General features: G+C 37.1%; 1 protein-coding gene across 6 annotated transcripts in view; it reads right to left on the reverse strand.

The window, feature by feature from the left end:
* FNDC3A (fibronectin type III domain containing 3A) overlaps positions 1-18,379 on the reverse strand; it is a 113,623-nt gene that overhangs the window by 68,018 nt on the left and 27,226 nt on the right. For all 6 annotated transcript variants that reach the window (XM_010835717.1, XM_010835714.1, XM_010835711.1 and 3 more), the window contains one exon: positions 4,730-4,805. In XM_010835717.1, the coding sequence (XP_010834019.1) occupies positions 4,730-4,805 (76 nt within the window). The remainder of the gene's footprint in view (positions 1-4,729; positions 4,806-18,379) is intronic.

The raw sequence follows: 18,379 nt of genomic DNA on the forward strand, positions 1-18,379 counted from the left end.
TTTAGAAGGAAAAATGTAGAGGACAAATTTTTTAATAGTGGATTTCCACCACATAGTTACTTATACTTTTAGAGTATTTCCTAAGGGTAGTTAAGCTTTCCTAAGTAATGTATAAAAGATATAACTTCTCCATGATTTAGTTTGTTAAATTATGAAAAAAGTAAATAACACCTAATCATATGGTAAAGAGACTACTACATATGGTTTGGACTTGAGTTAATTATAATTTCCATATACCTTAAAACTTCATGTAGTTCAGTCATATTTGTAGTAAAAAAAAAGCCCTTAGTCCAAAGATAATCAGTGGTCTTTTAAAAAATTCTTGGAATACTGATCTGAGTTTAGTTCAGTCGCTCAGTCGTGTTCGACTCTTTGCAACCCCATGAATCACAGCACGCCAGTCCCCCCTGTCCATCACCAACTCCCAGAGTTTACTCAAACTCATGTCCATTGAGTCGGTGACACCATCTAGCCATCTCATGCTCTGTTGTCTCCTTCTCCTCCTGCCTCCAATCCCTCCCAGCATCAGAGTCTTTTCCAATGAGTCAACTCTTCCCACGAGGTGGCCAAAGTATTGGAGTTTCAGCTTCAACATCAGTCCTTCCAATGAACACCCAGGCCTGATCTCCTTTAGAATGGACTGGTTGAATCTCCTTGCAGTCCAAGGGACTCTCAAGAGTCTTCTCCAACACCACAGTTCAAAAGCATCAATTCTTTGGCACTCAGCTTTCTTCACAGTCCAACTCTCATATCCATACATGACGGCTGGAAAAACCACAGCCTTGACTAGACGGACCTTTGTTGGCAAAGTAATGTCTCTGCTTTTGAATATGCTATCTAGGTTGGTCATAATTTTCCTTCGAAGGAGTGTCTTTTAATTTCATGGTTGCAATCACCAGCTGCAGTGATTGTGGAGGCCCCCAAAATAAAGTCTGACACTGTTTCCACTGTTTCCCCATCTATTTCCCATGAAGTGATGCCATGATCTTCATTTTCTGAATGTTGAGCTTTAAGCCAACTTTTTCACTCTCCATTTTCACTTTCATCAAGAGGCTTTTTAGTTCTTCTTCACTTTCTGCCATAAGGGTGGTATCATCTGCATAGCTGAGGTTAATGATATTTCTCCCGGCAATCTTGATTCCAGCTTGTGCTTCTTCCACTCCAGCGTTTCTCATGATGTAATCTGCATATAAGTTAAATAACTAGGGTGACAATATACAGCCTTGATATACTCCTTTTCCTATTTGGAACCAGTCTGTTGTTCCATGCCCAGTTCTAATTGTTGCTTCCTGACCTGCATACAGGTTTCTCAAGAGGCAGGTCAGGTAGTCTGGTATTCCCATCTCTTTCAGACTTTTCCACAGTTTCTTGTGATCTACACAGTCAAAGGCTTTAGCATAGTCAATAAAGCAGAAATAGATGTTTTTCTGGAACTCTCTTGCTTTTCTGATGATCCAGTGGATGTTGGCAATTTGATCTCTGGTTCCTCTGCCTTTTCTAGAACCAGCTTGAACATCTGGAAGTTCACAGTTCATATATTGCTGAAGCCTGATCTACTTATTATTAAAATAAATTTAAGATATGGCATAAGATATTACCATAATTATGAATATCTAAAAAATTGAGAGCTGGTAGAAAAATTGTTGAATCTAATTCACACTAGTGCATCCTCATTTCACAGATGTGCAAAATACTGGGCAGAATTTAAGTAATCTACTGAAGGATATAGAATCAGAACATTTTAGACTTGTGAAGAACCTTTAAAGGCATTAACTCCAACCATCCACTGAAGAGAAATTAAACCTGCTAATGGCCCCATCAAGTGAAGACTCAGTAGATGCATTACCACCTACAAAGGCAGATGGGAAACTGATTGCTCCTGAGTCTCTCTGACAGCTCTGTTTATTACAAAGTTGTTCCTCATATTAAGCTAAATCTGTTTTCCTTTAACTCCCACCCACTAGTCCCAGAACCCAGGCTGACCTACTCCCAGACTTGTACCTTTAAAAATACACCATTAAGTAATTCATACATTTTGTTATTAATATTTCTTTAAAGTTTTATTGTGAATTTAGTAAGAAAAATTATATTTCATTCTGTGAGTTACAGTAATATAGCAAACAATATAGTGACCATGATATATAAAACAGACACTTAACTTCTAATAAATTTCAGGCATTTTTAATATCAAAGATCTGACAAATCTAACAAGATTCACGGGGCCTAAGGTGTAGTTTGTACACATGTCTCAGGGATTCTAGATTATCATAGCAGGTCACTAGGGGTCCTCCTTGGATGAAATCTTCCTCTCCCATCCCCAACAAACACATCCTGGGAGAAAACGGCCCTTATTTAAAACACGAATATTCGCAACCATTTAGTTTATGTTAGCCAAAATCTGGAAACAACTCAAAGGTCCCTCAACAAATGACTAAACAGACACAATATGTGGGTGTTCATGCAATGTAACACAACTCAGCAATAAAAATGAGCGAACTAATGATGCAAGAACAACATGGACGGACCTCAAACTTGTTACACTAAGTGAAAAGAAGCCAAAAGGAAAATTCTGTATATGCTTTCATTTATGAGCTACCACTAGCAAAGGTAAAACTATAAAGACAAAAGCATTCTGAACAGACCTAATGAGCACAAGGATTCAGACTAGAACACAGAGGCCAGAAGTGCCAACATCTGGAGTGCAGAGAACTCACTCTAGGGTAACAGAGTTAGGATAATTGGGATACAGAGCTTGTAAGTATTTAACAAAATGTTGTTTTACTAAGGACCTAAATGTCATGTGGCTCAGTTTAGGAGAGACTTACTAACAAAATGCTCTGCAAAGGAGATGGCAAATACGAAAGAGCTGACTACGTGTGTGCTTATCCTCACCATAATCCCAAAACACATGGAGAACAGAGTGGTACTTCCTGGTGGGGACAAACGTTCCCTAACATCAGAAGCCCCTATAAAGGCAGGAAGAGTCAAGATCAGGTGTATGAGGAGAGAATGTGAGAGCAGAAAAGCAGTAATCAAGAGCAGCAGCAGTAAAGGGAAGACAAACAGGAACAGCGGTGCTGACAATAACCGCCCCAGGAGCAACAGTGCGGGTCACTCTCTGAGTTAGATGCAGCAGAAGCACCAAGAGTCCAGTAACCTCCCACCGGCAGACTAGAAAGTGACACCAGCAGCAACAGTGGTGAAACACACATCAGTAACTACTGAGAAGCTGGTCAGAGCTACCTGGAAACGAAAAGGAAAGCAGGGAGATTTAGAGGCAGAGGTAGCATCAATGGCATACTAACTCTAGTGGGTGAAGGGGCGCGGAATCAACACACCGGGGAACTGTCGATTAGCTCCTGACTTCTTGAGGTAAGGTGCGCTACTGCTTTCAACAAACCTGAATTCACTTTAACAATTTTTTTTTACACGTGAGAGTCAAATCATAAAAAAATAGCCAGAAATCCAGGATTTGGCTAAATGATTAACATCTAGGCATTATTTATGGCTCACTACATTTATATTTTTACATTAAAATTTCCATATTACCATGCAATCTTAATTGGTGCTCATATTGAAAACTCTAAGGCACTAAAATATCTCTGAGTATAAAAATATATTTTCAGTACATAGTAGTTACCAAGGCAAACAAGCATACCAATATACTTAAAAATATTTTAGCAGTTAGTTTTAATAAATATCAACAGCACACCTACTAAGCAAAAGGCAATATTTTAGCACAGAGAATCAAAAGTAAAAATGACACAGTTTTTGTTGTTAAGAAATCAAAACAGAAGGAAGTGAATACTCCTTGAACATTTTTATTAAATAAGGTTTTATGTACCAAGCTAAAGACAGCATCATTATTTCTATAAATTTTGAAGTTTAGTGGAAGTTTCTCTTACAAGTGTTTATTTCATTAGGAATTTGAATTAGTAAATTAGCTAGTGGGCATCCTATTTATACAGATCTATTAGGAGCAATAACTATTCACTAGCTCAATTACTCTTTGAAATGTGCCTCTGCACAGGTATATTTGTTAAATTTAGGACTCTCATTCAGAGTACTCACTTCCAAAATTAACTAAGATTTTAGTTTAATTAACAGGTTACTTTGGAATCAAGGACTCTTCAGTTAGAATGAATGCTGGAACTTACACAACCAAAATTCTTTTACTACACAAGAATTATGTAGTAATTCATCCAAGCAGTACATGAGTACACATAATGATGGGTCTTTATAAAAAAACCTTTTAAAGATAAGATCTGAGCTCAGTCTGGAAGCACTTGGATAGGCTGGAGGTAGTGGTGATACGGATAAACTGTAGATAAGAACAGTACAGAAAGTATTCAATATAAAAAGGGTTCAGAGAGAGCGGATAAGCCAACTTAGCAGGACTAAAGGAAAACAGTATTGAAAGGAAAGTGGGAAAAAAGCCAGCAAGGATGATGAAATGATCTTTCAAAAAGACTAAGGAAACTGAACTGGATTCACCAAAGATTTTTGAGCAGGGGAGTGACATGAAGACCATTACAGTATATTAACCAAGAAACCCTGGGAAAGAGACAAATTAGGATGCTACTACAATAGTTAAGCCATAAAGTCTGCAAAGTTCGTGCCTTGGTGTGGTGGCAGTCAGAAAGAAAGGAAGAAACCACAAGCATATGACACTTTTATGTTATCATAAACTTTAGTCTTGTCTCAAAAGATAATAAATTACCATTCTTACCTGTAATGCACTGAAACTGTCCATCTTCTCTTCTTATTGTAAATGCTTCCCCTGGGTTAACTTGTACCAGAATAACCTTAAAATGAGGGGAAGAAGTATTAATTATAAGAACAGCAGATCAAATCTGCATATCAAGATATTAAACGTTGCAAGAGAGTAGATGTATGCTATTTAATAGGGAAGGAAAATGGGGACTACACATTTGCTGAAAAAATTAATTACTTCACTTTTCTGGAGATCAGACTTAAGCCAAAAGTAAGGGAATAAAAAAAGACACTGCACGCTGACCTTCGAATTCCAACCCCTTTAAAAAACCAGAGTTCGGATCTGACAGTTACACTACTCTCTGTCAAATTACTGAACAGGTTCCCTTCTCCACTCAGCTTCTTCCATTTCTTACATCCCCGTATCCATGCTGCCATTCTTGAGACCTCACTCAGTTCGCAGGACAGATCAGCCGGGCAGTTTTCTTTTGTCATTCTTTAGAGAAAATGCTTTTAATGCCTGGTTTCAGTTAATACTGTCAACAGGGGGTGAGTGGACAACTGATAAAAGTAACTGCCTGAGTATTTGCCAATAGTTAACTTCTAGCTCTCTTACCATTTTGAACAGAGATACATACAGCTATTGAGCATTAAGTATTCTGAACTTAAATACTACTAATATTTATATTACTTCCTGAATAACAGATAAAACATAGGCTTGAAACATATGTTTTGGATAAGATGGCTACCACCAAAGGGCAGATTAAAGTTGACAATGACTGTAAATAATGCCATATCATGGAGACTTTACAAGTAGGCTATGACGATACATGGGCTTCCCGGGTAGCTCAGAGGTAACAAATCCATCTGCCAATGCAGGAGATGTGGGTTCAATTCCTGGGTTGGGAAGATCCCTGGAATAGGAAATGGCAACCTACTCCAGTATTCTTACCTGGGAAACCCCATGGACAGAGGAGCCTAGAGGGCTACAGTCCATGGGGTTGAAAAAGAGTCAGATACAACTTAGCGACTTAACAACAACATGATGATACATGCAAATACTAATACAAAATGGTACATAAATGTAACACAAAAAAGTGTAATGAAAATGTCCCTGATTAAAGTTATAACCATGCTTAGTATATACACTAATGAAGACCAGAAAAATCTAGAAAAATGTAATTAACATTGAACATTTCTTAAATTTCCTAATTAATAATAAAAAAAATACAGTGGCTTGGTGAAATTATGGAAGAAAACAGATAAAATTTAAGAGGATCAAATGTAAAATTATTTTCTTAAAGAAAGAAATAATTTTCAAAAAAAGCAAGACAGCAGAAAAAGACATCTCTGGAGTGAGAAAGAAAGAGAAGGACCAAGATGAATTGACAGATAACAGAAATCAGGAAGCCTGACATGAATACCTCTAAACAAACAGGGCATACAGCCTGGGGAAAGTCAGAGCTAAGGAAACCTGAGGTATCATTTAGTCCAACGCAGATTTATTTTTTTTTTAAGTAAAATAAGAGATTATTGTTGTTACTGAAAAGTTACTTCATCTTACAAGACCATTCAAACAAACTTTCTCTTAAGGTAAACTCCCACTGCAGTGGACTTAAAACTTATCAACTAACTACTTAAAGTGAGGCAATTTCAAATGGACATTTACCACCTTGGAATCTGAACTACTACATAAAAGTGCCAAACTGTATCCAAATGTCAGGGCAGTCATTTATTAGTAATATCTACATGTATTTTAAAGGAAACACAATAATGAGTGAACAATTTTTTATTATTTTTATCAGCACAGATCTGTTGCTTTAAGGATATGCCCTCTAGCATAGGAGAAACGCACAAATTTACAGGACAGAGAAAGAACATACACTGGACACAATGTTTATAAGATTTCTCCTGAACTGATGCTGGACACCTGCCTGCCTCTTACTTTCCATATTTTCCTGTACTGACCGCCCTATAGCTTTTCAGCTATCCGTCTGCTCTATTCCGTTCAATCTAGTATTCCATAGTCAGAAGTTTCATCATCTTCATTTCCTGGCCTATGATTTATTTACTATTCTCCAGCACTATCTGATACACACTTGACTTCTGCTGACATTTTCCTATGAGGAACTACTTCCTTCTTTAGGAAACACTACTCTTCCTTCAACAAGTTGACACCCTAAAGCAGAGTTAGGTAATTCCTGTATTAGAGACATAGCACTTTGTATATCCTTCTATTAAAATACTTGGTACATGACTGTATTCACTTGTTTGCATGTTGTCAACTCTGCTACAACACACATGAGCCCTTTACTTCAGTCTACTTATTTTTATACGCAGAGACTACAGAAGATGAAGAAATGTTTGCTGAATTAACTACTGTTCAGTCTCTAAATAGCTCCTAAATCTTTTCTTCTGGCTTTGAGAACAGGGCTAGCTGATAAAACTTTCTGTGATGATGAAAGTATTCTATAATGGTGCTGTCTGATAATAGCCTGTAGCTATATTTGGCTATACATGGCCTGAAAATGTACACAAGCGCTACTGAGCATTTGGAATGTGACCAGTGAGAATGAAGAACTCATCTTCTTTAATCTTCTTCATTTTAATTAAATAGCCACATGTAGTTAATGGCTACTGAGTATAGCTCTAGATTCCCCAAACTCCAAAATTATATTTCCAACTAATTTCTGGATTTATTTACCTTGATAAAATGCAGATACCCAATCTTATTATGTCTAAATTTAAATTCATTATATGATTTTCCTAAGAAATTAAGCCAGGAAATTGATTTCACAAACAAGTATGAACTACTTAAACATCAAAATGTTATTAAGCTGACTTCACTATTAAGAACTTTGAATCATGCTTTGTTCTTCACTGGATCCTGTCAATCTGTAAAGGGGCTGGCTGATGTAACACATTTCAGCTGAAGTCTACAAAGAGATTAATAACTGTAAATAAAAGGGCAGCTATCAAACTAATGAATTTGAGTTTAATTCTTAGTCCTATGAAGGACTTTTTAAACTCAGGTAAGAATACCAGCATATAGAGAAACAATTGAGATCTGTTAACCATTCACTCTTTTAACTGACAAGTAATTAATGAGCAAATACTAAACATTAGGCACGTTTTGCAGAGCTGAGAATATACAGATGAATCATTAAGGGAAATTAGTTACAGCCAATTACAATGCTAAGCTAGAATACAAGGTATGCAATATAATATGTGATAAACAGAAAATACTTTCTATTAGGGTCATCTGTCTTCACAATTGCTTTTTTAGAAATAAAGCACTATAATAGAAAAAATATGAATTTGGAATCAGACAATTCTATACTGAAATTCTGCTCTATTGCTTAATAAATGTGGTTTTTAGACAAATTTAAACTCCATGAACTTTAGTGTCCTCTTCTAAAATGTAGTGTTTTTGAAGGATTAACAGAAACACTGTATGTAAAATGCCAGCACAGTGCCTGACATACAGCAGACCCTCAAAAACAATTAACTTTTCCTTTAATTAGGGTTGTTTTGCATTTAATCTTTTATCTAGACTGTGGAATACTTCATTACAGTTTATGGCAGAATAACATTTCACTGTATCACATTTTGTTTATTCATTTGTTGATGGACATTTGGATTGTTACCACCTTTGGGCTATTAATAAAAAAGCTGTACAAATTTTTATATGGACATGTTTTCATTTCTCTTGAGTAAATACCTAGAAGAACTGCTGGGTCATAGCATAGCTGCATGTTTGATTGGGGAATTGCCATATTGTTTTCAAAGTCGATACACCAGTTTACATTCTCACCAGCAGCGTATGAATGTTCCAATTTTTCCAGGTTTTTGTTAACACTTGCTACTATTTGATTTTTATTCTAGCCATTTTACTGGGTATGGTTTCATTTGCATTTTTCTAAACATTAATGACATCATTAATTAAATTAACTGAACGTTAATGCCAACAAAGGTCCATCTAATCAAAGCTATGGTTTTCCACTAGTCATGCATGGATGTGAAAGCTGGACTATAAAGAAAGCTGAGCGCCGAAGAACTGATGCTTTTGAACTGTGGTGTTGGAGAAGACTCTTGAGAGTCCCTTGGACTGCAAGGAGATCCAACCAGTCCATTCTAAAGGCAATCAGTCCTGAATATTCATTGGAAGGAGTGATGCTGAAGCTGAAACTCCAATACTTTGGCCACCTGATGCAAAGAACTGACTGTTTTGAAGAGACCCTGATGCTGGGAAAGATTGAGGGCAGGAGGAGAAGGGGACGACAGAGGATGAGATGGTTGGATGGCATCACTGACTCAATGGACATGAGTTTGAGTAAGCTCCAGGAGTTGGTGATGGACAGGGAGGCTTGGCATGCTGCAGTCCATGGGGTCGCCAAGAGTCGGACACGACCGAGTGACTGAACTGAACATTAATGAAACGTTACTGAAACATTAATGATGTTGAACAACTTTTAATGTACTTATTGGTCATGTACATACCTTCTTTGAAGAAATGAGCATTCAAAACCTTTGCCCAGTTTTTATTTGGGTTAATTGTCTTTTCATTGCTGAGTTCTAAGAGTTCTGTAAATATTCTGAATACAAGATCTGACAGATTTACAATGTTGCATCAGAAGCTCTTTTGAAAGAAGAAACGTGTTTATAGTTAATTTTTCCCTAAACTTGTGGTGTATCTTTTTCATTTTTGTTCAATATTCATGTTTGTATATATCTAATATTAGTACTGATACATAACTATTGATTTGTAAGGCTTTTTTTTTTCCAGTTTACGTCAGTGGCATCATTATATTAATATAATGATCATATATAATATCCCTCCTCTAATTTGCTGTTTTATGCACCTTTTTACTTTTTAAGATTTATCCATAGTAGAGGCTCATACAATGGAATACTGGTAATCATATTCTAGCATTCCATTGTATGAGGGCTTCCCAGGTGGCACTAATGGTAAAGAACCCACATGCCAATGCGGGAGACATAAGAGATACATGTTTGATCCCTGGGTTGGGAAGATCCCTTGCAGGAGGGCACAGCAACCCAATCCAGTACTCTTGCCTGGCTAAACCCATGGACAGAGGAGCCTGGTGGGTTACAGTCCATGGGGTATCAAGAGTCAGACACGATTGAAGTGACAGCATGCACACAGGCATTCTATCATATGAATCCTCTAAATCCTATTCATTTCTCTGTTAGATATTTATATTACTTCTTGTTTTCTTGTTATTACAAAGCAATGAACAGGCACGCACATGTGCCCTTGTATACCTGTATAAGATTTTCTGTAAGATAACTACCTAGAAGAATATTATATTAGGTCTGCACTTTTTCAGTTTTATTAAACATTGCCAGGCCACTTCCAAAAATAGTTGCGCCAGCAGTGTATGAAGGATTCCACTGCTCCACAGACTTACTATATTTCAGGTTTCTTAATATTTACATTATCACTAAGGTTTTAATTAGCATTTCCCTTCTTCAAAACAGTTCCAAACTCCTTTTTCTCCCAAAACCCTTAATTAGTCCAGTGAATCATCCCCAAGAAGATAGGGTACTTTGTTACATACAGGCACTTTGTTGCCAACTTTTCAGCTAACACGAAATTCTTTCCTTATACTCTAAGCACTCATTAATGTGCCAGTTAAGTTTACCAATGGTTTTAGTTTTAAAAGATGAGTTTTTATATTACATAGGCATGTGTTAAGTCGCTCAGTCGTGTCCAACTCTTTGTGACTGCATGGACCATAGCCCACCAGGCTCCTCTGTCCATGGGATTCTCCAGGAAAGAATACTAGAGTGGGATGCCATGCCCTTTTCCAGGGGATCTTCCCGACCCAGGGATCAAACCTGGTTCTCCTGCACTTCAGGCAGATTCTTTACCGACTGAGCCATTAGGGAAGCATACATAGGTACACAGACCAATACGCGGTCAATTATATGTTTACAGATCCTTAGGAGACACTGGAATTGATGTTTACTAATAATAGGTATTTTATTTAGATATTCCCCAAGTAGAGGCATATCTATTTTTGTTCACACAAGAGGCATGTGGATATTTCCTTTAAAATTCAAATAGTATATATATCTATCATGATAATAGATAAAATGAAACAGACAGACAATTCCAAATGTTGATCTGACTGCAGAGCAAATGCCAAAAACATACTGCTTGTGGAACTGGTGCTGCCTCTTTGGAAACCTTTTTTTTTGCCAATAGCAGGACAGGAAAAAATAATCTTACCCTAGAGGGAAGCAGCAGCTATTTGGGGAAAATAATAGTACTCTACAATAAGGAAAAACTGAAGCAGTAATAAAAGCTTGGTGTTTGAGGGAATATGAGAGGAGTTCAATTGTATTTGAGGTATTGGGGATGTATAAGTAGAAATAAACAAACAAAAAAAATAGCAGTTACTACTTGAACATGTATTAATATATTCCCTATGACCCATGCACTCCATTGCATACACATGTGCAGAAGTTGTGTACAGGAATGTTCTTGAAGAATCACTTGTGGTAAGCAAAAACTGGAAACAACCCAATTTTCCATCAACAATAAATTGAAGCAACTAAGGCATATTTATAGGATGGAATATTATACAGCAAATACTATATATAGCTATGAATGGTAACAGGAATGAATGTCATATGTTGACCAAAATAATGCATACTGTATAATTCTACTTATGTAAAATTCAAAGACAGGGAAAACTAATCTTTGGTTTGGGGAAGTAAAAAGGGATAGATATTCTTTGGGAGAGAGGGAATACTTCTAGGAAGGATTAAAAGCATAATCCTTCCCAAGAGACTTCTTGGGATTACCTTTCAAATCCTTCCCAAGAAGCCTCTTGGGGGTGCTGGTAAAGTTCTATTGCTTGACCTGAGGATGGTTACAGGGGTTATGCTCCTTTCAGTTTTTTTAATTGGCCTGTACAGAAATGATTTGTGCACTTCTCTGACTTATGTTGGTTTTAAATAAAGACATTCTTAAAATCTTAAACAGTTCAGATAAAGCAAAATTTTAACCTCTTGCCAACAAGCTCCTCTTTCCTAAGAAGAACTACTGTTAATAAATGGATATATATGTGTACAGAGCTTTTCTTCCTGTGATATATGTGTGTGTATACTTGGAACTGCATGGCTTTTTTCCTTTTTTAAATTGTTAGAACTTTTTTTTTAAGTTTAAAAAGTAATAAATCCACAAGATTAAAAAAATACTCAAACAGTACAAAATGTTGTATAAAATGTAAACTCTTTTTCTGGGGTCAGTCCCTGCTTATAATTTCTTGTATAATTTTCTGTCATGTGTTTATATATGTGTGCATATTTGTCTGATTTTCAAAATGTTCTTTTTTGAAATATCACATAAATGCATTTCAGGAATTTGACTCCTGGGCATTTTATCTGGCGGTTAAGTAGATATACAACAGTACTTGAATATAAAACAACCATAAGTATATTATTGAAAGGGAAACATTATGAGAACTGAAAAAGCAGAATTCAACTTCTAGTTCTACAAACATCTGTATAGTTTTTGACAAAAAAAATCTTGCTTTGTATTAAGCTAACGTAAGAACATACAAAAGACCATGGGAAAAATCATCTTTGTAAAAAGTCTCCTTTTCATTTAGTGTCTCTTATTACAGAAGTTTATAATCAGATTCACTTTAAAGAATTTTCAGTATCCCATGGATAAATTTCAGTTGAATGCATTTCCTTATTTATTTAGTGCTGCTTACCAGTTACTCTTTATTTCTTCCTCACTTCAGTCCAACTTACATTTCTTAAAAGTCAACAATTCTTACATGATTCTGGGGCACAGGAGCTGACTAAGTACAGAATTCCTTAACTAGAGAATTAGGAATTATTCTAACTGTATACTATCCAGGAGTTAATAGAATATCTATTGTTTTTAGATCAGAGTCCATCAAAATTCCATGACCATTATGCTTTATTTCACTAAGATGCTGTTCCCTTTAGATTTGATGATTCTGTCTTCCACAACAGGTTTAAGTGTGTGCATATACTCATAAATATTTCACTAAAATAATGTAAAAATTTTAATGTTTTAAGTTATAGAAACAGCTAAGTGTCAGTACATTGCAGGGCTGCAGCAAGGTTTCCTAGGAGGTGGCATATGCTCTAAATTGGTGTCCAATATATGTTGCTGTTTCTCTCATAGCCAGTCCAAGTCCAAGAATCAAGGGATAAAAACGAGAGGGATACCACTCTCTTGCAATAAAAATATAATAAGAGATTATTATCCTGCAAGGTTGCTAGATATTAAAGCAATATACAAAAATAAGCTGTGTTTCTATTTACCAACAACAGAACATGAAATTTCATACACATGGATACAATTTATAACAGCTTAGATATACCAACTTGAACTTTAAGGACTGAAAAATTCAATACTGTAAAGATGTCAATTCTCTCCTAAGTTGATCTACAGATGCAAAGTAATCCAAATCCGAATCTCAGAAGGTTGTATCTGTGTATACTGAGAGGCTATTTCTAAAATTTGTATGTAACGTGAAGGCCAAGCATGTCAAAACACTCTCAAAGAACAACAAAGTGAGACAGTTTGCCCTACCAGATTTCAAGACGTTATTTAAAGTATCAGTGTGTTCTTGGCATAGGTATAATCAAAACAGATCAACAGAATAGAATTAATAAATCAGAAAAGATTCCACAGATTTATGGTAACTTAATTTATGGCATAAATATCACTGTGAAGCAACAGGAAAATGACAGTTGTTTCAATAAATGGTATGAGATAATTTGATATACCTATGGAAAAATAATCAGATTAACACAATTCACAGAAGAAAACTCCAGTGGATTTTTGAATAAAATGTTCAAAGTGAAACCATACTTTTTAGAAGATAATGTAGAAAAACATTTTTATTACCTCAGTGTAGGGAAGAATTTTTTAAACAAACAAAAAATACAAACTCTAGATAAAAGAACTGATAAATGTGACTACATTAAAATTAAGAATTGTTCATCAAGATACTGAAAAGTATGGTTATAAGGATAAGAGAAAACATTCACTACACTGCTGCTGCTAAGTCGCTTCAGTCATGTCTGACTCTGTGCGACCCCATAGACGGCAGCCCACCAGGCTCCCCCGTTCCTGGGATTCTCCAGGCAAGAACACTGGAGTGCGTTACCATTTCCTTCTCCAATGCATGAAAGTGAAAAGTGAAAGTGAAGTTGCTCAGTTGTGTCCAACTCTTAGCGACCCCATGGACTGCAGCCCACCAGGCTCCTCCATCCATGGGATTTTCCAGGCAAGAGTACTGGAGTGGGGTGCCATTGCCTTCTCCAATTCACTACACTGGTGCCTGATAAAAGGTTTATATCCAGAATATATACAAAGGGTTTTGACAAATCGAAAGAAAAAAACAGCAACAAACTAGGAACTGCCTAGATGTCCATTAAGAATAGAAGAGATAAATCAATATACTGTTGTAAATTCATACATGGAATCCTATACAGCAAGGAAAAGAACACATTTCAGCAACATACAACAAAAAATGAATCACCATGTTGGATAAAACCAGGAAGACACAAAAGATCAGTTATAGTAAAGATTACTTTAAAGATCAAGAATAGGCAAATCTAAACCGTTATTGCTTAGTGATATATATATACATAAAACTATAAAGAACAGTCTGGCAGTAATTCCCATAAAAGTAAAGGTAATGGTAACCTCCAAAAATGGGTATTGTGATGTAGAAGGAATACACAGGGGATTTCTAGGATGTTGGCAGTTAGTCTGGCTGGCAGTTATAAGAATTTATGTTTTATAGTCATGTGCTATATCTTTGTTTTATGTACTTTTCTATATATATAGGTTGTAACTTACAATTTAAACAGGTTTTGAAAAAAGTAAGCTGAGGGTATGTTCCCTGTTTTCTTAGATTCTCTTTCTGGCATCTGTTCATCACAGGACCAATTACTTTAACCATATTTTCTTATTTTCTGTGTTCTTGATGCTTTGGCATTTATGGTTGAGCTGGCTAGGGAAGAGACTGCCCATCCCAGGGCTAACCAATTCTTAGAAGTGGCAAAGGGCTCAGTCAGGAGCACACCCCTCACATGCAAACCAACCAATTACAAGTCTACAGATCCAACTAACCCCCTTACTGAACTCTTACAAGCCAGTATTTCTGCTGCTCTAAGTCACCCCAGGGCCAAGTAACAGGCAACTAAAGACCACCTGTATAGCCCCAAATCTGCCAGAATCATTTTTTTATTTTCTTGAGATTTAACTGACAAAACATTGTATTGGTAGTTTTAAGTGTACAGCATGATTTGATATGAATATATTACAAGATAATTACCACAGTAAGTTTAGTTAACATCTACCACCACACAGTTACAAGTTTTTTCTTGTGATGAGAACTTTTAAGATCTACTCCCTTAGCAACTTTAAAATATGGTGCTGCTAACTACAGTCATTCTGCTGTACATTACATTCCTAGGATTTATTTATCTTATAACTGGAAGTTTGTACATTTTGGCCATCTTTACCCTGTTTGCCCAGCACCCTAATTTCCCACTCTGCAATAACCAATCTGTTCTCTGTATCTACGAGCTCATTTAAAAATATATTCTATATAAATATTACTCAACTATTAGAAAGAATGCATTTACATCAGTTCTAATGAGGTGGATGAAACTGGAGCCTATTATACAGTGAAGTAAGTCAGAAAGAAAAACACCAACACAGTATATTAACGCATATATATGGAATGTAGAAAGATGGTAATGACAACCCTCCCAGTCCATCCTAAAGGAAATCAGTCCTGAATATTCATTTGAAGAACTGATGCTGAGGCTGAAACTCCAATACTTTGGCCACCTGATGTGAAGAACTGACTCATTTGAAAAGACTCTGATGCTGGGAAAGATTGAAAGCAGGAGGAGAAGGGGACGACAGAGGATGAGATGGTTGCATGGCATCACCAACTTGACAGACATAAGTTTGGGTAAACTCTGGGAGTTGGTGATGGACAGGGAGGCCTGGTGCGCTGCAGTCCATGGGGTTTCAAAGAGTCAGACACAACTGAGCAACTGAACTGAACTGAATGACCCTATACATGAGACAGCAAAAGAGACACAGATATAAATAACAGACTTTTGGACTCAGTGGGAGAAGGTGAGGGTGGGATGATTTGAGAGAACAGCACTGAAACACGTATATTACCATATGTGAAATAGACGGCCAGTCCAAGTTCAATGCGTGAAACAGGGCACTCAAAGCCAGTGCACTGGGACCACCCAGAGGGATGGGATGGGGAGGGGAGTTCAGGATGGGGAACACATGTACACCCGAGGCTGATTCATGTCAATGTATGGCAAAAACAACCACAATACTGTAAAGTAATTACCCTCCAATTAAAATAAATTAATAAAAAAATGTATATTCCATATATAAGTGAGACCATACCATGTCTTCGCTATTGCAAACAATGCTGTAACAAACACAACACAAGGGTACATATATCTTCTTTGATACATGATTTCACTTACTTCAGATAAATACCAGAAGTAAAATTGCAGGATCATGTGGTAGTTCTATTTTTAATTTTTTGAGGAATCTCCATATTGTTTTCCACAATGTCTGCAACAATTTACATTCCCATCAACAGTGAACAAGGGTGCCCTGTTCTCCACATCCTTGTCAATACTGATTTCTTCCCTGCCACAATTAATGAACAGCCAATCCAAAGCTGTTTACCCTGTTGTGTCTTTCCTGAGAAAACACTAATTAATGGCTTTGGTCTAGGCTTTCTGCCTGTTTCTGCTTCCACTTCCAGACCAAAATCTGGTATTTTCCCTGCGGTCCAGAGTGGCATGGCATGCTCTCTTCTTTCAGGAAATATAAGTAACACAAATTCAGTCTATGTCATTACTCAAGTCACCTCCATGAATTAAAATCCTGCAGGGACAAGTGAGATAAAATAGTAATGGAGATTTGTAAAATAACAATTAAAAAATTAATGAAATGGAGAAGATTCTGATAAACACTAGACAGGCACTGAGTTTTGAAAGACCTTAACCAAAAGTGTCAGTTTAGTTCAGTCATTCAGTCGCGTCCAACTCTTTGCGACCCCATGAACTGCAGCACGCCAGGCCTCCCAGGCCACCAACTCCCGGAGTCACCCAAACCCATGTCCATCGAGCTGGTGATGCCATCCAACCATGTCATCCTCTGTTGTCCCCCCTTCTCCTCCTGCCCTCAATCTTTCCCAGCATCAGGGTCTTTTCAAATGAGTCAGCTCTTCACATCAGGTGGCCAAAGTATTGGAGTTTCAGCTTCAACATCAGTCCTTCCAATGAACATCCAGGACTGATCTCCTTTAGGATGGACTGGCTGGATCTCCTTGCAGTCCAAGGGACTCTCAAGAGTCTTCTCCAACACCACAGTTCAAAAGCATCAATTCTTCGGCCCTCAACTTTCTTTATAGTCCAACGCTTGTATCCATACATGACTAATGGAAAAACCATAGCCTTGACTAGACAGACCTTTGTTGACAAAGAAATGTCTCTGCTTTTTAATATGCTGTCTAGGTTGGTCATAAATTTCCTTCGAAGGAGTAAGCATGTTTTAATTTCATGGCTGCAATCACCATCTGCAGTGATTTTGGAGCCCCAAAAAATAAAGTCAGCCACTGTTTCCATTGTTTACCCATCTATTTGCCATGAGGTGATGGGACCAGATGCCATGATCTTAGTTTTCTGAATGTTGAGCTTTAAGCCAACTTTTTCTCTCCTCTTTCACTTTCATCAAGAGGCTCTTTAGTTCTTCTTCACTTTCTGCCCTAAGGGTGGTGTCATCTGCATATCTAAGGTTATTGATATTTCTTCCGGCAATCTTGATTCCAGCTTGTGCTTCTTCCAGTCCAGCGTTTCTCATGATGACTCTGCATATAAGTTAAATAAGCAGGGTGACAATATACAGCCTTGACGTACTCCTTTTCTTATTTGGAACCAGTCTGTTGTTCCATGTCCAGTTCTAACTGTTGCTTCCTGACCTGCATACAGGTTTCTCAAGAGGCAGGTCAGGTGGTCTGGTATTCCCAACTCTTTCAGAATTTTCCACAATGTATTGTGATCCACACAGTCAAAGGCTTTGGCATAGTCAATAAAGCAGAAACAGATGTTTTTCTGGAACTCTCTTGCTTTTTCGATGATCCAGTGGATGTTGGCAATTTGATCTCTGGTTCCTCTGCCTTTTCTAAAACCAGCTTGAACATGTGGAAGTTCACGATTCACGTATTGCTGAAGCCTGGCTTTGAGAATTTTGAGCAGTACTTTACTAGCGTGTGAGATGAGTGCAATTGTGCGGTAGTTTGAGCATTCTTTGGCATTGCCTTTCTTTGGGATTGGAATGAAAACTGACCTTTTCCAGTCCTGTGGCCACTGCTGAGTTCTCCAAATTTGCTGGCATATTGAGTGCAGCACTTTCATAGCATCATCTTTCAGGATTTGAAATAGCTCAACTGGAATTCCATTACCTCCACTAGCTTTGTTCGTAGTGATGCTTCCTAAAGCCCACTTGACTTCACATTCCAGGATGTCTGGCTCTAGGTCAGTGATCACACCATCATGATTATCTGGGTCATGAAGATCTTTTTTGTAC

The sequence above is a fragment of the Bison bison genome, unplaced genomic scaffold (genome assembly GCF_000754665.1).
Source record: "Bison bison bison isolate TAMUID 2011002044 unplaced genomic scaffold, Bison_UMD1.0 scf7180017864048, whole genome shotgun sequence".
Taxonomy (NCBI): domain Eukaryota; kingdom Metazoa; phylum Chordata; class Mammalia; order Artiodactyla; family Bovidae; genus Bison; species Bison bison.